General features: G+C 41.4%; 1 protein-coding gene across 2 annotated transcripts in view; it reads right to left on the bottom strand.

The window, feature by feature from the left end:
- DCAF6 (DDB1 and CUL4 associated factor 6) overlaps positions 1 to 22,689 on the bottom strand; it is a 129,861-nt gene extending 107,172 nt beyond the window's left edge. The window contains exon 1 of one of the 2 annotated variants that reach the window (XM_075564476.1): positions 22,349 to 22,689. In XM_075564476.1, the coding sequence (XP_075420591.1) occupies positions 22,349 to 22,445 (97 nt within the window). In that variant the 5' untranslated portion in view covers positions 22,446 to 22,689. The remainder of the gene's footprint in view (positions 1 to 22,348) is intronic. The other variant, XM_075564485.1, reaches the window with a different exon arrangement.
- Positions 22,690 to 23,137: the final 448 nt, after the last annotated feature.

Genomic DNA, 23,137 nt, shown 5'->3' with positions numbered 1-23,137 from the left:
TATCTGAAGAGCCTAGAATCTGCCATGAGGAAGATCCAAGCTCTAATTTCAGCTCCACTATTTATAAACCGGTCAAACGAACCTCCTTCTAAGCCCTGTTGCTGTGTGCAGCTGAACAGATTTCAACTCACAGTGGCAGTAGAGGACAGGGCACAACTGCCCCATAGGGTTTCCTATCTGTAATCTTTGTGGAAGCCAATCACCAGGTCCTTCCTCTAACAGAGCTGCTAGTGGGTTCCATTGCCAATCTATTGGTTGGCATCTGAAAGCTTAGCCGTTGAGCAGCCAGAGATCCTTCTCTGGCTGTTGTTGTAGAGAGTCAATGATTCAGGGATCAGAAAGGACTTACCGAACACTCATGAGATCGCTCATCCACCCCTTTAATACATATTGAATGAGTGCATACTCTGTCCCCATGTAATGTTCTCACAGGTAAAAATACAGTTTAAACACAAAACAGAAAAAAAAAAGCCTCAGGTCCTCAGTAAGGGAAGAAATACAATAAATTATTGTCAGTTGACCAAAGTGTTATATAAAAAATTACAGTAGCCAACTAAAAAGGAAGGGGGAAAAATAGGTAGCCGGTGAACAGGTCACTAACCCACCCAAGGGGAGGGCATTGTTTATATCTCCACAGGGAAAGAGGGACCAGACTTCAACCCGGTGCTCCAAGATGTGAATGCAACATACCAGCATAAAGCAGGGAATCAGTAGAGAGGTCTGAGGGGCCGGCCCCAATCCCAACTATGTGGACAGCTACCCCTTCCCCCAGAAGAGTTCACTTCAGAGGACAGCACTGAAGCTACAGATCAGAGCACACGGGAGAAATGAAGGGGGAGGAAGAGAGAGTGGAGCACATCCTGGCCCACCAAGCCCTGAGGACGATATTCCTGCTCAGAGCAGCCGATGCAGAGAGAGGACCATAGGGCTGCTGCACCACAAGACATGATGTCCCTCACTGACCCTGATCCTGACCCATAGCGCTATAGGGGACAACACTGGAGACACAGTGTGGGAACTGCACCCAATCTGACCCCACCACACCAAGACAAAACACTAAGGGTGTGCAACAGAACAGCAAGGGGAACAGAACAAGGAAGTCCTGAGGGAATACTAAAAACAGACTTTGGAGGCAGGACGTGCCACTCCATCAGACTCAAACTGGAAAACACTCCTAAAGGTCAACAAACAGACCTTGAACTATTTACAGGCTTTTCTTTTGTTGTTGCTTTCTTTTCTTTTGTTGCTTTGTTGTGCTCTGTCTTGTTTTTGTGCATATTATTATCTCTGCGGGTCTATCTAGATAAAATAGGCAGGATTAACAATCTGGAGGAGAAAACAACAGGACCTATGGTTCTGGGGGGACAAGGGTAGGGGGAGGTGTGGGAAGGGAAGTGGTGTAAACAAAGCCAGGGACAAGGGAACAAGTGATCCAAATCGGTAGTGAGGAGAGTGTAGGAGATCTGGTGGGGCTTGATCAAGGGCAATGTAACCAAGAGGAATTACTGAAACCCAAATGAAGGCTGAACATGATAAAGGGACAAGAGGAAAGTAAAAGGAAAGAGAGGAAAGAAATAGGAGGCAAAGGGCATTTAGAGATATCTAAATATAGGCATGTACATCTGTAAATATATTTATATATGAGGATGTGGAAGTAGATCTATGTGCATATATTTATAGGGTTAGTATTAAGGTAGCAGACGGACATCGGGCCTCCCTCAATGCAAGAACTCTTTGTTCTATTAAACTGGCATTCTATGATGCTCACTTTCCTGACACAATCGCTGGAGACAAATGGGTGCATAAGCAAATGTGGTGAAGAAAGCTGATGGTGCCCAGCTATCAAAAGATATAGTGTCTGGGGTCTTAAAGGCTTGAAGATAAACATAAGCAGCCATCTATCTCAGAAGCAACAAAGTCCACAAGGAAGAAGCACACCAGCCTGTGTGATCACGAGGTGTTGAAGAGATCAGGTATCAGGCATCAAAAAAACAAAAAAATCCTATCATTGTGAATGACGGGGAGTGCGGAATGAGGACCCAAAGCCCATCTGTAGGCAACTGGACATCGCCTTACAGATGGGTCGAGGGGAGGAGATGAGCCAGTCAGGGTGCAGTGGAGTAACGATGAAACACAGCTTTCCTCTAGTTCCTAAATGCTTCCTCCCCACCACTATCATGATGCCAATTCTACCTTACAAATCCGGCTAGACCAAATCCGGCTAGACACTGGTTACAGATAGGAACTGGAAAAACAGGGAATCCAGGAAATATGAACACTTCAGGACCAGTGGTGAGAGTGGCAATACTGGGAGGGTGGAGGGAGAGAGGGGTGGAAAGGGGGAACCAATTATAAGGATTAACATATAACACCCTCCCTGGGGGACGGACAACAGAAAAGTGTGTGAAGGGAGATGTCGGACAGTGTAAGACATGACGAAATAATAATTATTTATAAATTATCAAGGGTTTGTGAGAGAGGGAGGGTGGAGAGGGAGGGGAAAAATGAGGAGCTGATACCAAGGGCTCAGTAGAAAGAAAATGTTTTGAGAATGATGATGGCAATAAATGTACAAATGTGCTTAACACAATGGATGTATGTATGGATTATAAGAGTTGTACGAGCCCCCAATAAAATGATTTTTTTAATTACATCAGGAAAAGGATATGAGGGCTGTAGGTGGGGGTGGTATCTAATTTACTATTTTAAATAGAGGAGGAAACAATTATTAATTATAATAGATACTTCTATCTTAAAGCATGCTTCAATTTCAGAAATGTTAAGATATATTCAAGTTCATTTTGGACTAGAAGAAATATGGTATCACAAAAGGACAGCCGGTGTAAAAGTCTATCAATGAAAGAATAGTTTTAATACTGAAAGAAAAGAATACATGCCTTTTACTTGAGAAAGATGGAACATCTCTCCCTTCAAGAAATGAATTATTCTAAGAAGTCATAGAAGCAAATCACATGGACTAAAGTATATTTATTCAGAAGCTGTATTGGAAGGAGGCTGAAATCATGACAATGAGCCATAATTAGCTATGTAATCAAGCTGATGAGAACTCAAAGTTAAATTGGACTATTCACTGAATACTGTCACAAGGGACTGGCTTCTCAATTATATTTTCTTACCGTTCACTGGAAAAGATCAAGATCCTCTTAAAGTCTAATTATTTCCCCCCCACACCTTTCCCTATTTATAAATTGCCAAAAGGCTAAGCAAAAAAATAATGTATAGGTTGAGTAAACAAGTAACTACAATATTTGAGTAACAACCTATAGTTCATAAATTTACTGGAATAAAACCACCTTGAGAAATGCAGTGAAGCATTTTCCTGAATTGGGCTAGGCTTTATGTAACTAGCATTTTAAATAGGTTTATAGGAAAAAATAGCAGAAGAGAGAGTTCACAGACACACCTTCATCTCTCTCTCCATTCCATTTCCGTACTACCCTGTATTGGTGTAGCACAATTGTTGTAAATGTTGAACCAACACTGATACATTACGATTAACTAAAGTCAGTAGTTTACATTAGGGTTCCCTCTTTATTTTGCAAGTACAATTTAATTTTAACACGGTTAACTGTTCCGGAGAAAACTGTAGTGGGACATGAAAGACAATGAATTTCTACCAAGAATTCTTACCTATGAAACTTATATATACCAACATACACTGAAACATGACAGCTCCTGAATGAAAACTTTGCGTTCAATATTGAAGAGTCGATGATTATTACATCCAGACATCTTAAAAGATGTGCCGCTCTAACAAACTAAATATTCCCTGCCCTTAATATTAAATGCTACTGTGCTCGTCCAGATTGACCGGAGAAATAAATCCAGGGACACTCGTGTGTGTGAGAGAGAGCTTTATATCAAAAAGCAATTATATACTGAGAAAACATCCCAGCTCAGTCTAGATCAAGCCCCTAAGTCCATTACTAGCCCATATGTCTGATACTAGTCCATAAATTCCTCTTCTGACTCATAGCTACTCGCAATGATGCCGAATGCAGGAAGATCACAGGCCGGTGGGTGAACACTCTTGTGGATCCAATGGCAGTGGCAGCATCACAGGTCTCCACTGCATGGCTCACTCAGAACTCAGCCTAACTCTACTTGGCTTGTCCATAGGAACACGAAGGCAGAAAGAAAAGAAGTTTCCAGAATCCTCATTGAGAAGGCCATGCCCACAAGGAGACATCATCAGATTGTGACCTGATTAACAGGCTAGACTGCTCTCCTTCACACATAATATCCTGTTGGCATCCTGCTATGTTTCCAGTGACCTTGGATCCATGCGCCTCTGCACCTACCAGCCTGTGAAGTCCCTGCTTCTCGATTCACTTTTCGGTATCATTGGTCTGCAGCTCCATGAATCTGCAGAGGGCATTGTCCCTATGGACTCAACTTGAACTGTGCTGGGCACCTTCTTGATGGAAAGCTGCTTCGTGAAAGAAAGTTCTTTCTTATACATAGATGAGTGCCACTGGTTTGTTTCTCTAGACAATTAGGTCTGACACAGTGTCTAAGTTACACCACTTAAAGAATCTACTATAAGAATCGTCAAGGGCATGCTGCGCTTGTGAGCTAACAAGTGAGCTTGCCACTGTTTATTATAGAGAGAGGTAAAAATCACAAGACTTCTGAGAAGTAAGAAGGATTTTACTAGGAACAGAACAGCAAGCAAATGTGAGTTCACTACAGTTTACTTCTATTAAATTAAATATATATTTGGAATATATTTATAGTAATTACATATTTGGAATAAGTGGAAGAGCATTTGGAAAAAATAAAATAAAAAGGTTCTATGGCTCTTGTTGCACGGCTGCTGAGAATATGGGAGAAGTTGCTTCCAGTCACTTATTAACAAGAATCGTCACAATTTTCCTCAAGAAACTTTTTTGATGTTTTTAATCTTAAAGACTTAAGGAATGTTCTAAAATTTAAAAAAATCATAACATACTAAATGAAGCAAAAGTAACAGTGTTTGAAATGGAATGTCTTTATCATACAAATTCAAAAATACTAAGCCAACTGAAGCTTTACTAGCTACCTTAATACAACTTAGTTCAAAATATACGTAAAAAATTACATGAGATTGAGTAATCAGTGTAAATGCAGCTGACTCATTCACTCACTCACCCTCCCACTAACTCCCTAACTCACTCACTCACTCTCTCACTCAGTCACTCACTCTCTCACTCACTCACTCTCTCACTCACTCTCACTGTCTCACTCACTGTCTCACTCACTCATTCTCACTCACCCCCTCACTCATTCTCTCACTCACTGTCTCACTCACTCACTCTCTCACTCACCCTCTCACTCATTCTTACTCACTCATTCTCTCACTCACTCACTCACTCACTCACTCATTCTTACTCACTCACTCACTCTCACTCACCCTCTCACTCATTCTCTCACTCACTCACTCACTCACTCACTCACTCACTCACTCACTCACCCTCTCACCCATTCTAAAAGAAAAAAAAGAAAAAGAAAAGAATGTAAATGCAGCTATGAATGAACACGATTCTTAGCATCTTTGTTAGAACAACTTATTTTCTTGGGCAGATACTGTCAGTGAAGAATTTTAATTCCAGGCTAAATGTGTGTGCACATGTGTGAGCAGTAATCTCCATTCCCCTCATCCATAAATGAGATGAAAACCAAAATAAAACATCAATCTTTTCAGGTGCAACTCTGAGAAACTGAGGCGAAACAGAATGTCTGCAGTCGGCTACAAAGAAAGTAGTATTTACTGTGCACTGGGGACTATTCTGAAGTTTACAATGCTATGAGCTTCAGGCTCCCTCAGTTCCCTTTGGGCAAGAGTGCCCTCGTGAATGCCATGCAAGAATCCTTACAGCATAGTTGAGGAACCCCAAACTCAGGGAACCCAACTTTTCTACCAAGTAAACCTGTCTAATCTTTATCCCAGAGGAAGGCATTGTCTTTATTACTCTGGACAATAAGCAAACCCACGCCCCGCTCTACATTGTTGTTGCTGGGTGCCATTGACTTGGTTCTGACCCATAGCAGCCCTGTGCACAATAGAACAAAACAACCCCTGCTCCTGTGCCACCCTTACAATTATGCCTATTCCTGAGCTCACTGTTGCAGCCAGTGTCACTCCATCTCCCTGAGGGACTTCTCTTTTCCACTGCCCTTCCACTCTACCGAACATGGCGTCCGTTTCCAGGGGTTGAAACCATATATACTCGTGCATAAGCCGAGTTTTGAGCACATTTTTTAATGCAGCTTTTGTGGTAAAATTAGGTGCCTCGGCTGATCTTCGAGTTGGCTTATAATTGAGTGTATACAGTATGTGAGATGAAGTCCTGCCCTCCTTTCCTCTAAGAAGCACTTTGCCTCACTTCTTCCACTACAGACTGGTTTGTCCTTTAAGCAGTGAGTGGTAGTTTCTAGATTCTTTTCCAGTGCCACAATTCAAAGCATCCATTGTTCTTCAGTCTTCTTTCTTCAGTGGCCAATTTTCAAACGCATGTGAAAAAGATCATGGCTTGGGTCAGGACTCCATCCTCAAAGTAACATCCTTGCTTTTCAACACTCTAAAGAGGTCTTGTGCAGCCGATTTACCTAATGCAACTTATTTTTGATCTCTTGAGTGCTTCTTCTAGGAGCTTTGATTGTGGATCCAAGCAAGAGAAAAATCCTTGACGCCTTCAACCTTTTCTCCATTTATCAAGAAACTTTTGTTCCAATTGTAAAGATTTTGGTTTTCTTTACAGTGAATTGTAATCTTTATGGCAGCAATCCTTGCTCTTCATCAGCAAGTGTCTCAAGTTCTCCTCACTTTCAGAAATCAAGGTGTGTCATCTGCATATCACAGGCTGTTAATAACACTTTCTTCAATCCAATCTTCTTCATATAATCTGATTGTTTGCACAGTATGGAAGATACAACCCTGACTCACCTTTCCTGATTCTAACGCTGCAGTATCCCCTTGTTCTGTCTGTATAATTATCTCTTGCTCTATGTACAAGTTCCTTATGAGCACAATGAAGGGTTCTGGAATTCCCATTTTGCTCCGAGATATCCAGGATTAATTATGGTCCACACGGTTGTGTGCTTTTCCATAGTCAATAAGACACAAGTAAATACCATTCCTGTGTTCTACACTTTGAAAGCCTGCTATAGATGGAGATGATAAAAGGATGAAACAAAAAGTATTGCTACAAAAACACCAAAAGGATAGAAAACTATAGACTAATATCCCCAATGAACACAGATGCAAAAATCATCAACAAAACCAGGACCAATAGAATCCAATAACGTATCAAGAAAATAATACACTGGGATCGAGTGGGATTCATACCAGGTAAACAAGGACGGTTCAACATTGGAAAATCAGTGCAATCCTCTACATTAAAAAGACAAAATCTAAGAACCACATGATCATATCAAGAAATGCAGAAAATGCATTCATAGAAATAAAATCATGCAAGGAGATAAAACCCAACAACAGTAACAAAATAAAACGCAGACCTCAAAGGGAATTTAATAGAAACTTAATCCCTGTGGGGACTTGGCAAATGGAATTTAGGCTCTCACTGTCATCTACAGGATTCTGCAAACTGGGAGCTCAGAATGTGAATTCTAATACAATTCCCTCCTCTGATCTTGTATTTTATTATTTACACTCCTTGGATCACTCTGGCTGATGTAATTCCTTTCTGTGGGTTTGTCTGACACCTCACTTAGATGGCTACTTATATTAAGGCAAGTTTTTAAAACCTCAGATGCAACTCATTCTGACAGTCAGGCAGACACACATATATTTTACTTTAGTGGCAGTACTATCAGCTTTTTGAGAGATAACATAATTAACTTTCATGGGCCTTTGATAATTCTAATAATAATATCATGAACTAACCAATAGTGTAAGATTTTAAATACTACTGATATAACCTAAGGGGTATATTCATATATGGGAAAGCTTTTTATACTAAAATACATGGAATGTTCACTTACACATATTTAAAAATGTTAAATTACTGAATCTTGTTTAAGAAAACAATGGATAGACATAGCGCACAGAGTTCAACAACACCCATTCATTGTGGCATTGTTACATCTACAGAACTAAGACATTCCTTTCAAAGCTAAGAATAGATGAAAGTGGCACACATATGTCAGTCTTACATGGCCTATTTGGGGGAAATCTCAAAAGCAAGGGGAGGGAATTCATTGCAACTTAAATTCTGACCCCTGATTTATAGAAAGCTAACAACGACAGTGCTAACCCTAACCCTATTTGCAGGGCCCCCTTAGGTATTAAGCCTTTACTGAATTTCCTCAGACCACTGACCAGGGATGAGGAGAGCCTTGTCCTCAGACAGTGCAACATAAAGTGAATTAATGCAGACAAAGTTAGGTTTGAATTTAACATTTGTTTCCCTTTTTACCAAATTTTTAATTTGTTCTAGCTTTTATTAGTTTCAGGGTTTTTTGGATTGAGGTTTTCTGTGTTTTTGTTGTTATATATAACTTGTTATATATTTTGTTGTTGGAGGTTAGTATGATTTTCTTTATGTGAAATCTGAGAGAGGTAAAGTTATTGAGACAGTAAGTGGATTAAGAGTTTCTTAGGGTTACAACAGAGGAGGCTGGGGGGAAATAAGCTAATAACAAGGAGTACAAGGAAAAAAAGTGTTTTAAAAGGAATTATGGTGTTTACACGACTTTCTAATATGGTCAAACCATTGAATGGTATGCTATGTGAATTACATGTCAATATAATTGTTTTTTAAAAGTCCTGCTACAAAATCACATGGCCCTTTATTTATTTTTTGTTTGTTTGTTTCTCAGAATCCTTTATTGAGGAAGATTGCCTGTTGCAGAAAAGGCAAGCCTTTGGGTCTGGTGGAAACCCCGCACACACAGGGGCCAATTAGAAGGCTCTTTACTGAGATTCTCGGTTTCGGACATAAACCTTTCTTTTTCATTTTAATTCTCATGTTTGTTTGTTTTTCACACAACCCTTTATTTAAAAAAATCAAAATGTGAAGCAACTGTTTCTTGGTATTTCCTTTCTTGGTCTCTCCGCTTCTCATAGCAGTGTTTCTCCATATCTCTAACCCAGTGGTTCTCAGCCTTCCTAAAGCCGCGATCCTTTCATACAGTGCCTCATGTTGTGGTGACCCCTTAAACATAACATTATTTTCATTGCTACTTCAGAACTGTAATTTTGTTACTATTATAAATCGGGCGACCCCTGTGAAAGGATCGTTCGACACCTCTCCTCCCCCCCCCCCCAGTAGTCGCGACCCACAAGTTGAGAACCACTGCTCTAACCCTTCCCTAAAGCACTCTGAGCTCTTTGATTTACACCAAGTCAAAACAGCACTCTGGCATCCTCCAGGGACTAACTGCATTCCTTTCCAATGTTGAGTCTGGAAACAAAGAGAAGTCTGAAGGGTGAGATCAGGGCACAGCCATACACTGGATGAGGTAAAATTTCCCTTCCAAATACTCCTAGGACTATCCCACTACCCTCCACGAATGGGTAAGTCCATGTTGTGATGGAGGGAAAACCTCAGGACAACTTTCCTGGCCTTTTCCTCACCAACACACTTTTCAATTTTCTTAAAACTTCCTAGTAAGCCCCAGTGATCACCAGTGACCTTCTATAAAATGCTAGCCAGATTTCCCCTTAAGGAGGCCCCAAATCAGTAGCTATTAACTTGTTGGCTTCTCTGCCCAGAAGAGTGCCCCTGTGAAGCCACTGTTTGGACTGGATCTTTTTTGAAGGTGCCCTAAGGTGCAATAGCAAAGTGTGGTCAAGAAACAAGATGGTGCCCAGCTATCAAAAAGAAGTGTCACGGGTCTTGAAGGCTTGTCTTCAAATAAGCAACCATCTAAGTGAAACGTCAACTAAATCCACATGGAAGAAGCACACTGGCATGTGTGATCCAAGGATTATAAATAATAAACTCCAAATCCAAAGGCGGCAATGGTATCATAGCTTAAAGTGTGCACACCCAATTTTCAGAAAGCTACTGATGACAGAAGCCCCAAATCCATTTACAGGGTCCTTCCACGGATTATGCCTGCAGTGAATTCCCTCTGACCAGAATAGAAGGATGCAAGCAGCCTTGCTATCAGATAGCAAGAACTGTAAAGTCAACGACAGCAAATGTAGTCAAGTTAAAATATACTTTATCATTTGATCTTCCTTTTGACACATTGTAAAAAGTTGTTTCCGTTTTCTTACTGACTGAGGTTTTTGTTTTGTCTAGTCATTGTTGGAAGGAAGGTTTCTTTGTGTTTTGTATGATTTTTCTGTATATGAACCAGGATAGGTAGATGTATAAAAGCAGTAGCTGAATTGATCATCTCCCAGGGACATGGCAGAGGAGGATGAAGGGAAATGAGGAGCTAACGAGTACAAGACGAAATGTTCTGAAATTAATGATGGTGATGACTGCAGAACTCTTAATATGACTGAATGATTAACTTGTTTGACACATAAAACGATTTTAAAAGAAAAGGTGTCCTAGCTCAGTTCAACTCAAGCCATGGGTCTGATGTTTGCAGACTCCATAGCCAAAGGCCAGTGACTCAGAAGGTGAAGCAGGACGCAAGAAAATCACAGTCCAGTGTCCAGTCAGTGGAAACTTGGCAGGGTGCCCACAGCTCCCAGGTTGGCTCCCAGGATTAGTCCCAACAATTCCATGCTTGTTGACAATGAACTTACCTACGATTATGGCACACTACTCCAGTCTCTCCATACTCCAGGTATCTCTTAAATGCTTTCTATACTTCGACACCCTCTATGAGACTGTTAGCTCCACGCTGTTGTTGGTGTCATCAAGCTGATTCCAGCTCACAGTGACCCACACTCAAACCCATTGCCAGTTGATTCTGACTCACAGAGATTCTCCAGGAGCCAGTAAAACCTGGCCCACGTGTCTCCTAGGCTGGAATCTTATGGGAGCAGGGGTCAGGTCTTTTCTCATCCAGAGCTGTGGTGAATTTGAACTGCTGATCTTTCAGTGAGCAGTTGAGAACTCAACCAGGGCACCACCAGGGCTCCCCACTTGGTCCCTAAAAAGAGGACTACTGTTTGGTTCAAACAAGGAACCAAAGTGCCTAGAACAATGCCTGGAACAAAGGAAGCACTCAATTTGTATTTGTGGAATCCGGTAATCAATTTAAATAATGTTTGTGCTGTTTTCACACAGCAATACAGTGAATCTCCTCCAATGACGAATAGTGAGCTAAAGTCCATTTTTAAGGGCTGGATAATGTATTCTGAGCCCTAGTGGCACTGTCTGGTAAGCACTGGACTAACTGCACGGTTAGCAGTGGAAACTCACCAGCTAGCTGCTCAAGTGAGAAAGACGAGCTTAAGTGCTCCCAGACAGATCAACAGATTCAGAAAGCCTAAACAGGATCACTATGGGTCAGAATAAATTAAATGGTATTATATATAATTTATTACATATGCATACACTTATAATATATTATAACATAATTATTAAACTCTAGATATTCTTTACTAAACTTGTTTGAGACAAAAATGTTATATCTTGGTTTAAATATCAAGCTTTGAAGTTACTAAATATACCTTGGGTAAAGTATTTACCCTCTCAGAGCCTTAATTTCATATTTGTAAAAAAATTACTACTATTGACTTAGCAGGTTTGCTATGAGTAAATTAATTAGCATATAGAAAACTCCTAGGTGTGTTTGCCTGACATACCTCCCTACGTACATACGGGATTGTGCTGGTACTATCTGATCAGGAGTGAGACCTATGGAGTTGAGGGAACTTCTGTTGGCTCAGGAAAAAGAATATGGCCAAGGATACAGAGAAGATGGAAAAGCACTTTCACATTTTTATTTCACTGCTGTTATTATTTACTGTTGAGATGATCATGATTCGTGGTAACCCCCTATCATAGAGCAGAACTGCCCCCAAAGGATTCCCAAGGCAGCTTAAAGGGCAGATCACCTTGGCCTTTCCCCTCGAAAGTATTTGGTGGGTCTACATTGCCAGCCTTTAGGTTACTGGCCGAGTACAAGCAGGGCTCCCTATTAATCCTGAGCTATTTTAATCCTAAACCTCCCAGTCATCTACGAAAGCTGCCTTCCCTAGCTCACCTCCTGACCTTCCTTTTTTAAATGTTCCTTTTGTCCTCTCTTCTCCATTGATTTTGCTCTCAAAAATCATGGGTAGTCAGCAAATCGAGTCATCTCTCAGGGCCCATTCCTCCTGAGTGCATGTACATCTGTCACAGTTGACAGCTGTCCCCTTCAAATAATCTTCTTCCTTGGTTCTCATGGCATTTCACCAGGTAATCAGGAGAACTGAACACCTACGAGTGACAAGCCCCTCCGAGGAGAAACAGGACACCACAGCAGTTCATCTTCAGCAGAGCACAGGACAAAGAAGTGACTCCCAGGAAAGTGGGTAAAAAGAAATCAGGAAAAATGTAAATGAATTCTAAAGGCTCTGTGGACTAGCGGGCAGCTTAAAATTTCTGAGAAGTCTGGACTCAGACAGAGTCAACACTGACTTGCCAGTCCTTTTCCAACGGCTTTCGTCAAATGCTCACAAGCAGCTGGAATTAGTTCCTAATCTGGAAGTGCACAGTACATTCCAAGTCCTTCTCTCAGGGGAAGAAAGAAGCTTCAGCAACTGGAGAAATCCTCCCAACAAGGGCTAGGCAAAGATGCTCAAACTCTGAGAAGTACAACCAATGCCTCCCTGATTCCAGGGGCGAGGCAGGAAGCCATCAGGCCTGTTCTAGGCAAAGGCACACTGCCCCTCCTCCACTATTACCATGAAACTTGCAGCAAGAGTTCCACTTGTGATGTGTCAACTTGCTAGACTGAACTACATTTCCCAGAATTTCCTTCCCTTTATGTTTCTGGTTAGGGTTCAGTCCTAGATCATTGTGTGCAATCTGGAGGGCAATCTAAAGCAACAGTGATACTGATTCCTTCTTGGTTGGAAGATCAGTCGATGGTCTTGGAGCTATCTGAGGGCTTACCTCATTGGCATGGGCAGCAACCACGTCTATTACTGTTCCTCACTTTCTTATAAATCCTTTTTTTTTTAATAAATCATTTTTTACAGTTTCTTTAATCCCAGCCCACTTATATTTAGGTCCATGACAAAGCACACTAATTTACCCTACTTGACAACTCCATCAATAAGATGGGAGACAATGAGAAATTGTCTGTCTTTGGGTGGTTTGCTCCTAGGCACAGGTTCAAGCTATTCTTGCTCCTCTGTCCTATACCAACCTCCCTTCCCAACTGCCCCATCTTGGCACAGCAAGCCCTCGCATTGGACATGAACAACCTTTACCAAGACTGTTAACAAGTTCCCACCAATGCATAAGGCTAAATCTCTAAAATAAATTTCTTTTCATGTTATCTCCTAAAGGTGTTGCTTCTTAAACAGAATTAATTCATGATAACACTCTCAGCAAACTCGAATAGAAGGCAACCGCCTCAACTTGAAATACAACACCTGTACAAAAATCTGCAGTTAAAGTTAAAACCATCTTAATCAGGCGTCCTCAAACTGTGGCCTGCCGAGGACATTTATCCGGCCCGCTGGGTATTTTTGTCCCGTTTCGTTTTTTCACTTCAAAATAAGGTATGTGCAGTGGGCATAGGAATTTGTTCATAGTTCTTTTTTTAAACTATAGTCCGGCCCTCCAACGGGTCTGAGGGACAGTGAACTGGCCCCTGTTTAAAAAGTTTGAGGACCCCTGAACTTAACGGTGGAATAGCCTAAATATAGTCTCCCTAAGATTAGGAATAAGGCAATGATGCCTGCTGTCTCCACTGGCATAGTGCCAGTCAGGCAATATAGGTATGAGAGGAAAAAACAATGGTCACATTTGGCAGGTAACATGGCCAGGTGCCCAGCCCCAAACTCCCTTGGTCTAACAAATGTAATGAACAAGTTCAAAGGACACAATGTCAGTACACATAGGGGAGTCACATTCCCATGCAGTCAGGGGCCATTTACAAATTTCCTACTCAATAACATCTATTTGTAAGCCCCAAATCAATTCTGGTAGCAGTGGTCATTAGCAGATATATATATGCACAAAGGCAAAATATTTAGACTGTTCAACATACAAGTTTACAAGGTAAAAACAAACAAGGCCACAATCTGCCTTCTTGTTTCAGGTCCCCTACTGAACAATTACCCTCTTCAAAGTCTATTTTGAGCCCTGCTCCTCACTTTCCCTCCATTTGCTGGTGATTTCACTGTAAAAACAGGCCCCAAGCACAGTACTGAACTGCAGTCTACTTTATATTCCTAGGCACAAGACGGCTCTGATGTGCTTCACAAGGAAAAGTGTGTTAAATAAGACGGCTTATACTCAAGTATGTATGGTAAGCTTTCTTGGCAGTGAGTCAAAAGTTAAAAGATTCAAAAAGATACATAAGAGCTTTACAAAGTTTGTAGGGGGGGGGGAATCCCATTATTTTAAAATTCCATTTGTCCAGGAACTTTTTGGACCCCTTCGTGTATAAGGTATATGTAAACATAAACATACATAAAGCAAAGTTATGCATTGACCAGTTGATGAAAATATCACCAAAGGCTTGCAGAAGAAGCTCATCTAAGAGCAATCATTCAGTATTTCTTAGTGTTCCCCGCAACTTTATACAGCAAACTTACCATGAATAAGATTCAACAGAAACAAAAAAAATTAAAATTAAAAAAAAGATTGAACTATTATACTAACAAGGAAGATGTGAACGTTAAACATGATACTACTTGCAAGTGCGCCAAAGAAAACAAACTAGTTAGGTAAAAATCTAACAAATTATAGGAAAATATAAAACACTGATGGAAGAAAACCGAAAAGCCCAAATGGAGTGATATACTATCTTGATGGACTAGAACAGGGTCAGCAAACGGCAGCTCTTTGTGCCTCTTTTCTGTACTCTGTGGCTCTGATGTAAAACTGAAAAAATTTAAAGGATGTTATTGAGATAATGGTGATTTAATTTGTTTGTAAAAATATTCTTAAGGCGCTCGAATAATTTTTAAAGTGTTGTGAGGGATAGGGCTGACTCTTTGGTGTCCACAAAGTTTGCTAATGCCTGGACTAGAGAATTCAATATAATAAAGATTTTAATTTTTCTGAAACGAACCGACAGTTTAAGGAGAAATCATAGAAATCTTTGCAAGTTCAGATTAGGTAAAGGTTCTTCGAACACAAAAAGTATAAACTACACTATAGGTTTCCCCTGATATCTAAAAGCACAGCACCCCTATAAAACTCTAAGGTGCAAGGTGATGAAACAATTATCATCAGTTTACATAAGGAGGGTTTTGGAACATCCTCAGACCCGAAAAATAAACCACGTCATTAACAAATAACACATAGAACCTGAAATAACACTAGCCTGCAGCATTCAAGGCTTTGCACAGTTCAAGGCTTTGGCAGTATGATGCCGAGATGCTAAGCATAGTTCACTCCTGTTTGGGGTGCACGCTGCCTCTTTAAGCTCACTGCAAAACAAATGCTGAATAATAGCTGCACTTTTTCCCCCCCATAAAAGCAAAACTCCTCTCCGAATTTCTCTCAACTAACAAAAACAAGTACTAATGAAGGTCTTAACGAAAGTGCACTGGCATAGAGTGAACTTTCAAAAAACATGGGATAACTGTAAGAGATCCCTCCCAGTAAGAAACGTCAAGACATGAACTGAGAAAATATTTGCAACATATTTATCAGATTATGAAAATGTAAAGAACTCCTCAAATAGAATACTGAGTAAGCTTGAACATTTAATGTGGCTGAAAAGATGTGCAGCATCATTTATTATTCCCAAACTCAAACCAAACCTGTGCCACTGAGTCAACTCTCTCAGCGATCCCGTGGCAAAGAATAAACTGTCCCAAAGTTTTCCAATGCTGTACATTGGTATGGAAGCAGACAGCTTCATCTTTCTCCTGGTTGACAGGATAGAACCACAACCATTCTGTTAGCAGCAACAATGAGTGCAAGGAAGAAGAAATCTCCTAAAATTGATGGTGGTGATGATTACACTACTCTTTTAAAATATGGTGAATACAGTATGTTATAGAAGCCACCTAGAACAGTTTGTAGCTCCCAAAACTCACTAGCTTGTATTCTACTGCACCAACACCAACATTTGTAACAACACCATGCAGAATAATAGTCACAACCATTCCGTCTAGTAATACCAGTTGCAGACTTTTACTTTTGTTGTGCATCAGGACTTGCTTTCAAGTTAATTCAGTCTACAGCAAGAAGGAATGAAATCTATAGCAGCACTATGGCATTGTCTGCAGTTGACAGAATTGCTAATAGCTCATTGGTGGCCTATTTTAAGAGATGATCAGGATATTCTAGTTTTTAATTTGTTAGCTTTATATTGGATAGTTACTTTTCATTAGTAAAACCTCTGTCTCAGCTTTGATTGAAATGTCAATAATAAAATAAAAATACACTTTATTCCACTAACTTTTCCTCAGAGGCTAAAAGTTAGAACTTACTTTCATCTAAATATATTCTAAATAGGTAACACATTTGAAGAATCTGGTAATTTAGAATACAGATATAGATGGGGTATGCTAAATAGTCATTTAAATGCAAAATCACTTTCTTAATACAAACTGACTCTAACAGTATTCAAACTTCCAAACCTTAAAAAGAGTTCATTCAATTTCTACTAAGAAATTGTCACTGGCTGCCTAAACATAGTTTGGGCACATTATAATTTCATATTAGACATTTTATACATTACACAACCTGCCCTGAAAAGTTCTTTAAAATTACTTTATCTTCAGTTATTTTCCTGTAATTTCACTACACCACCAGGGCTCCTTTCAGAAAGTTTAAGCTTAAATTATACACAAGAATACTTTTTTAGATGAGAGAAATGAGTAGAACTTATAAACTAAATCACAGAAAATGTACAGAAATAATTTTTGTAAGCATTGTTTACCTTTACCTAATGAGGTATACATTAATATGTGTATTAAAATAAAATATATGTGCCTAACAAATTATAACAACCAGGATACATCAAAACCAAGGCTCTGCAGTGAGTATACAGTACCTTAAGAAACAAAAACATTTCAATCTATAGTTGTTACTGACTCTGGACAATTTCTTTTAATCCTATATTGGAACATAGAGCATGCTCAAAAAGACTACAATCCCTAATATGCTGTGTTAAGTTTTTTACATAAAGCATTATTAACAACAGAAAACATTACAAACTCTAACTACTGTTGAATCCATGATAGGCCAAAGAATATTTGCTCAAGTGAACTTGTGCATCTGGGGGCTACAGATAAACCCAAATCCTGTCCTCCTAAATAATGTAAGACAAATTATCTTCATCCCATAAAACTATTTTTAAGCTGCCATTTTCTTGCATAGGAAGAAGAGAAGTAATCACTCAGATTTAAATAAAATTCAGTTACAAAGCTTGTACACTACTACAAGAAAGACACATACTGTGGTGAAAGTTTAAAACGTAAAGGTTACAAGAAACTACCATCAATCCTGCTATACCAATTTTATCAATTTCATTATTAGAAATACAAACAATGAAAACAAATGAGAAATACTTACCTTGTAGTATTACAGATAACAGGTAAATAGAATTAAAATGTTTATAAACACAGGGATTTGTAGGTTTTTTAAATGCATGAACAGTTCTTGGTATTTTAAAAGGTTTCTTAAGGAGCACTTCAAAAGTCAAATTCAATTATTCCATTAATGAATGCACTACTCACATGGAGTCTGCCTTCTTCACTTTTAACTCAGGTTAGTAGGGAAGACTTAGGCATACTAATGGTGTAGAGATTTGTTGTAAAGGCCAAGATATTACAAGCTAGTTTCAAAAACTATCTTAGAAAGTCACTTTTAAAGATAGCTATTCCAAGATTATGCTAATGATATTGTATACTAGGGGATACACCCACCAAAAACCGGACGGAACAAAGCGCCACTGGGCAGAGCTTTCATAGTACTAGCGTCATCTATGGGAAGGTTCTCTCAGGTCACAGTGAATTGTTTTATAAAAGCAGTTTTTTCCTCAAACCTCATTGTTTGTGATGTCGCATTTAAGAGAACAGTGTATGGCTGTGATATTTTGTTTCCTAATTGGGAAAAATGCTGCAGAAACTGTTTTGGTGTTGAACATAGTTTACAAGGACAGCAAGCACTATGGGGAAAAAAGTGTGTAAATGGCTTTCTCATTTCAAAAGAGGTGAAAATGTCTATTGATGATGAACCTCGTTCTGGAAGTCCGTCAACTTCCCAAATGGATGAAAATGTCAACTCATGGTGCATTTTGAGTTTGATTCACCAGGTGACTTTTAATCAAGCTTTCTATTTAAAGCAGCAGTTCTCAACCTGTGGGTCGTAACCCCTTTGGGAGTCAAACAACCCTTTCACAAGGGTTGGCCAATTCATCACAGTAGCAAAATGACAATGATGAAGTAGCAAGGAAAATAATTTGATGGTTGGGGGTCACCATACATGAGGAACTCTATTAAAGGGTAGCGGCATTAGGAAGGTTGAGAACCACTGACTTAGAGGTTCTGAAAAGATTGCTTAACAGTGTGAGACAAAAAAGGCCTGATTTGTGGCAGATGGGGAACTGGTTTTGCCACCACAATGCACCTGCTCACACAGCCATCTCAGTGTGCCCGTTTTTGGCAAAAAATCATGCCTCTCTTGCTCCATGTACCTTACCCATCTGACCTCACTCCATGCGACTTTTTTGTTTCCGCAAATGAAGAGGGACATGAAAGGACAGTAATTTGACAATGTAGACGAGGTGAAAAAAAATGAGGGAGATGCTGTCATCCATCCAAATGAGTTTGAAAAATGTTTCCAAGAATGGACAGCAGACTTGACAGATGTATTAAGTGTAATGGAGAGTACACTGAGGGTGTTAGGTTGTTTTGTAAAAAAAAAAAAAAAAATTAAATACAAAGCTTTGGGAGAGGGGCGTGGACTCGGTTTTTTTGGATACTCCTTCATATATTACTAGCTCAGGAGCCCTGGTGGGTTGGTGGTTATGTCTTGGGCTGCTAACTGCAAGGACAGTAGTTCAAAACTACCGCCACGCTCTGGGAGAAAGACCAGCTTTCTACTTCTTGGGGTGGGAAAGAGCACTAGAACTGATTGTGATTTTATATTTATATATATCTGTGTGTGTCATTTTAAAAGTGATTTAACCAAGGAAGTGTATGATATGTGAATACTTTATCAAGAAAAATACGAGTGAAAAAAAAAAAGAAGCTGAACTCAACCAATGGTTACCAGAGATGAAGTAGGGGGCACTGAGTTTATGTCCATGCTGGTAGAATTAACTTGGAAAAGAATATCAATAACGGTTGTACAACACGAAGAGTAAAATCAGTAGCAATGAATTATACAAGTAGAAGTTGTGGAATTGGAGAATGTTCTGTTGCATATATTTTTGCCATAATTAGAAAAAAATCATATGAATAACAACAACTACATGAAAGAAAATGTTCTGGAATATGCCAACAATTCTACAACTCTTCTTGATAGGACTGAATCATTGAATTGTATGGCATGTGGATGAAATGCTAATAAAGCTGTTAAAAAATTTTTTCATCAGTTATGAAGATTCTTTTAAAAAGAGTTCACCTTGGAAACTCACAGGGGCAGCTCTACCCTGTGCTATAGGGTCACTATGAGTCATCTACGTAGAAGTGAGTTTAATTTTTGTTTTGTTTTTATTATTAGCTGACTTCATGTATTTTTTAAGATAAGGAAAACTTCTTGTACAAATATGCACCTATCTGAACTCAACTATTCACACTTTATATACAATTTGGTCAAACTTTATCCTTTAATTCAGCTCCACCCAATACACAAAATCCGCCACAGTGGCAACCAAACCCATTGTTATCGGGCATCATCCTGAACCTATAGGGCAGAGTAGAGCTTCCCCTTGGGGCCTCCGAGGCTGGAGATCTCTAAGAAAGCAGACTGCCACGTGGTATCTTTCTCCTTTGGAGCGGCAGACGGCTTCAAGCCACCCACCTTAGCAGCTGAGCGCTTTAACCACGGTGCCACCAGGGTTTCTTTGGAGGGAAGAGAGACAGAAGGAAAAAAGAAAACGAAAGATTTGATTAACAAAATTGAGGATCCTTGTGGCATCGTGGTTACAGGTTGGGCTTGTGATCTGCAAGGTCAGCAGTGTGAAACCACCAGGGGCTCTGCTGGAGAACTGGTGGAGTAGTGGTTGTGTTAGACTGCACGGTGTGTCTTCCACGGTGGCAGTTCGAAACCATCAGCAGCTACATGGGAGGAAGACTGGGCTTTCTACTCCTCTAAAAAGTTAGTCTTACAGAGTCACTGAGCAATGGCATCAACTCAGTTTAGTTTTGGGTTTTCAATGAAATTAAACATAAATAAGGAGAGACTAAATGAAATAAAAGAAAAAGTTAATTTATAAATTTAAAGGAAAATAATCATTTAAACTTACCGAGTGAGATACAAGAGCAGATTATAAATCTATTCATGCAAAAAAGTTAGTTTCTTATTAAGCTACAGTTAAGTTCTTTCTCAGAAAATAAGTTTTAAGAGAAATATGAAGGGGTTTTCAAAAAGTTCATGAAAGAATGGAATTACAAGATAATAGTAGCTCCCCTCATAATGCACACTTTAAAAATGGTTTTTATGCAACTCTAGAATTTTACATTTATACACAACTTTACAAATTTTAAAATAATCACTATTCCTGGTACCTATCCCCGAACAAATTCACAAAAGGCATGTCCAAGGACGCTCCTTTCAATGCAGGTGGTAACATCCAATGTCCATTTAAGAAAAAGTTGAACTGACTAGGATACCTTTCTACTTTTAAATACGATGTAAAAGTTTAAAAGACTGAATACACACATGTAAATCATAATTTTAACACCCTGTTGGCAGGACCCACACACCTATAACATTTGTCATGTACATATATGTACTTGTAAGAATGCAAAGAAAACGGTCTAAAAGAATATTCAGCCCACTGATAGCACTCTTACAGCTTGGAAATGACACTGGCATGGGAGATGTTTGCTTCATTGAGTTTTTATTCTGTTGTTTGAGTCTTTACAAGAGGAACGGGTACACATGAAGGGGCTTCAAAGTATTTGGGGGACAATGGAAGGACACTTAAATTTCTCCACGAACTTTTTGAAACCACTTCAGATGTCACTTAAAATAAACAAAGACAAGAATAAATAAAGAATGCAGATTAGCTTCTCTCAATGAAGTTACAAACCCAAAACTGTTGGCTGTAATGAGATTACGTTTTCTTCTATTTAAGTAAAAACCAAATGCATTACAAATTGCCTACAATGATAAAACTGAGAAGGCATTTCATTGGCTGTTGTCTGTCCTATCTTTCACACACACACACACACACACACACACACACACACACACACACACACACACACACACACACACACGGCGGGGGAGGGTCTCAGACTCTCCGAAAATGATATACAGCAAAGAAAATTTTAAAAAGATCCTTGAAGAATATGACGTTTCCGTTCGCTCAAAAGTGACCCAGAATCCTCCCAGAACCATGTTTTCCAACACGGGAGAGAAAAGGGAAAAAGAAAACCGGTAGAAGACGGCTCGCTCAAGTGCTGCGGGCTGTTTTTAGAAAGACTGACTAAGAACCAGTAGGCGCCAAGTGTGCTTCCCGGGAGTGGGAATACGAAGGGGAAACCCTACACCACCTTGGGGGGCGGGGTGGGGGTGGAAACGGCCCGGACTGCGGGGCGCGGCGGGGAGGGCGGCGCGGGGGCGGCGGGCGTGCCCAGCTATCACTTTCCGAGCCCGGCTCGGAGCCAGACCGCCGTCCTCGCGGGGCGCGTAGGGACCGGGCAGTCCCTGCGGGCGGTGAACGCCTAGCGGCGGACACAAGCCCTCCGGGGACGGCGGCGCGCCCGCGAGCCGCCAGCACTTCGGTCCTTCGCCGGGGCGGGCGGCGCGCCCGGGGCGAGCTCCGCAGAGCCAACTTTCGCTCCGCGGAGAAGTGTGCTCCGAGGGCCACCTCAGAAACCGCCCCGGCCCGGCCCCCCGAGGAAACCCCAGAAAGGGCGGCGGCTGGCGAGCTGCATCAAAGAGGGGCTGGGTCTGCGGAGAACTCGGGCGCCGAGTCCGCGGGCCCGGACCCCCCACCCGGCAACGCGGGCTCCGGGGCGCCCCTGCTGAGCGGCTGTCCCACCGCCAACAGCCCCCCGCGGCGCGGCCCCTCCCCCCCCGGGCGGCGACCTCCGCGCCTCCACCCAGGCGCCCCCGCTCACCCAGGTAGCGGCTCCGCAGCCGGGACGGGTCCTCCAGCCCGAGCGATCTTTTCCTTACGTCCCACAACAGGTGTGTGCAGCAGCCACCCCGAGACATGGCTCTGCCGCAGCCGGGGCAGGAGGGGAGACCCCCCCGAGTGGGGGAGGGGAAGAGAGGGAGGGGACACGCGGATCAACAACCCAGCCGCACCGGCACCATCCGCGCGCCGAGCCTCGCAGGCACAGCGACTTTAGATAGCGGCGGCCCCTTCGCCTCCGAAGCCCGGCCGCACCCGGGCCGGAGCCAGCCTCATACTCTTCCTCACACTACCCAGAACATCCAGAAATCAGCAACACTCCCCTCCCTCCGCCCCCTCCGGCGGGAGGCGGAGCCGAGCGAAACCCCTCCCACTCCTCGTCCTCGACGCCCGCCCCTTCCAGCGTTTCTCGCGAGAGGACGACCCTCTCCGAGAGTGAGGCCGGTATGGGCCACGGCTGCCCTCACTCGAGAGGAGCGGTTTCAGGCCGTCCTAGTCACGTTTCATACTCAGTGGGTTTAAAAAGGAGGGAAGCGTGAAGGATACGGGATCCGTGGTCTCTTACACACAAGCCTGCAGTCAATAAAAAAGGGAAAAGACTCGCCCAGCGCCATCTTTAGTAGGGGCACGGAAGGCCCGAAAAGTCCATTTGGCACTATGGGCTCCCTTAATCCAGGTGCAGGGAAGTGAAAAACCGTTGTAGCTTCACGTTCCCTTCTCCAACATGGCTCCGAGGGCAAAAAGGAGAAGTTAGAGGTTCCCGCCCGGCCCT

The sequence above is a fragment of the Tenrec ecaudatus genome, chromosome 1 (assembly GCF_050624435.1).
Source record: "Tenrec ecaudatus isolate mTenEca1 chromosome 1, mTenEca1.hap1, whole genome shotgun sequence".
In the NCBI taxonomy this organism is placed as follows: Eukaryota; Metazoa; Chordata; class Mammalia; order Afrosoricida; family Tenrecidae; genus Tenrec; species Tenrec ecaudatus.
This window is presented reverse-complemented; position numbering and strand designations above follow the sequence as displayed.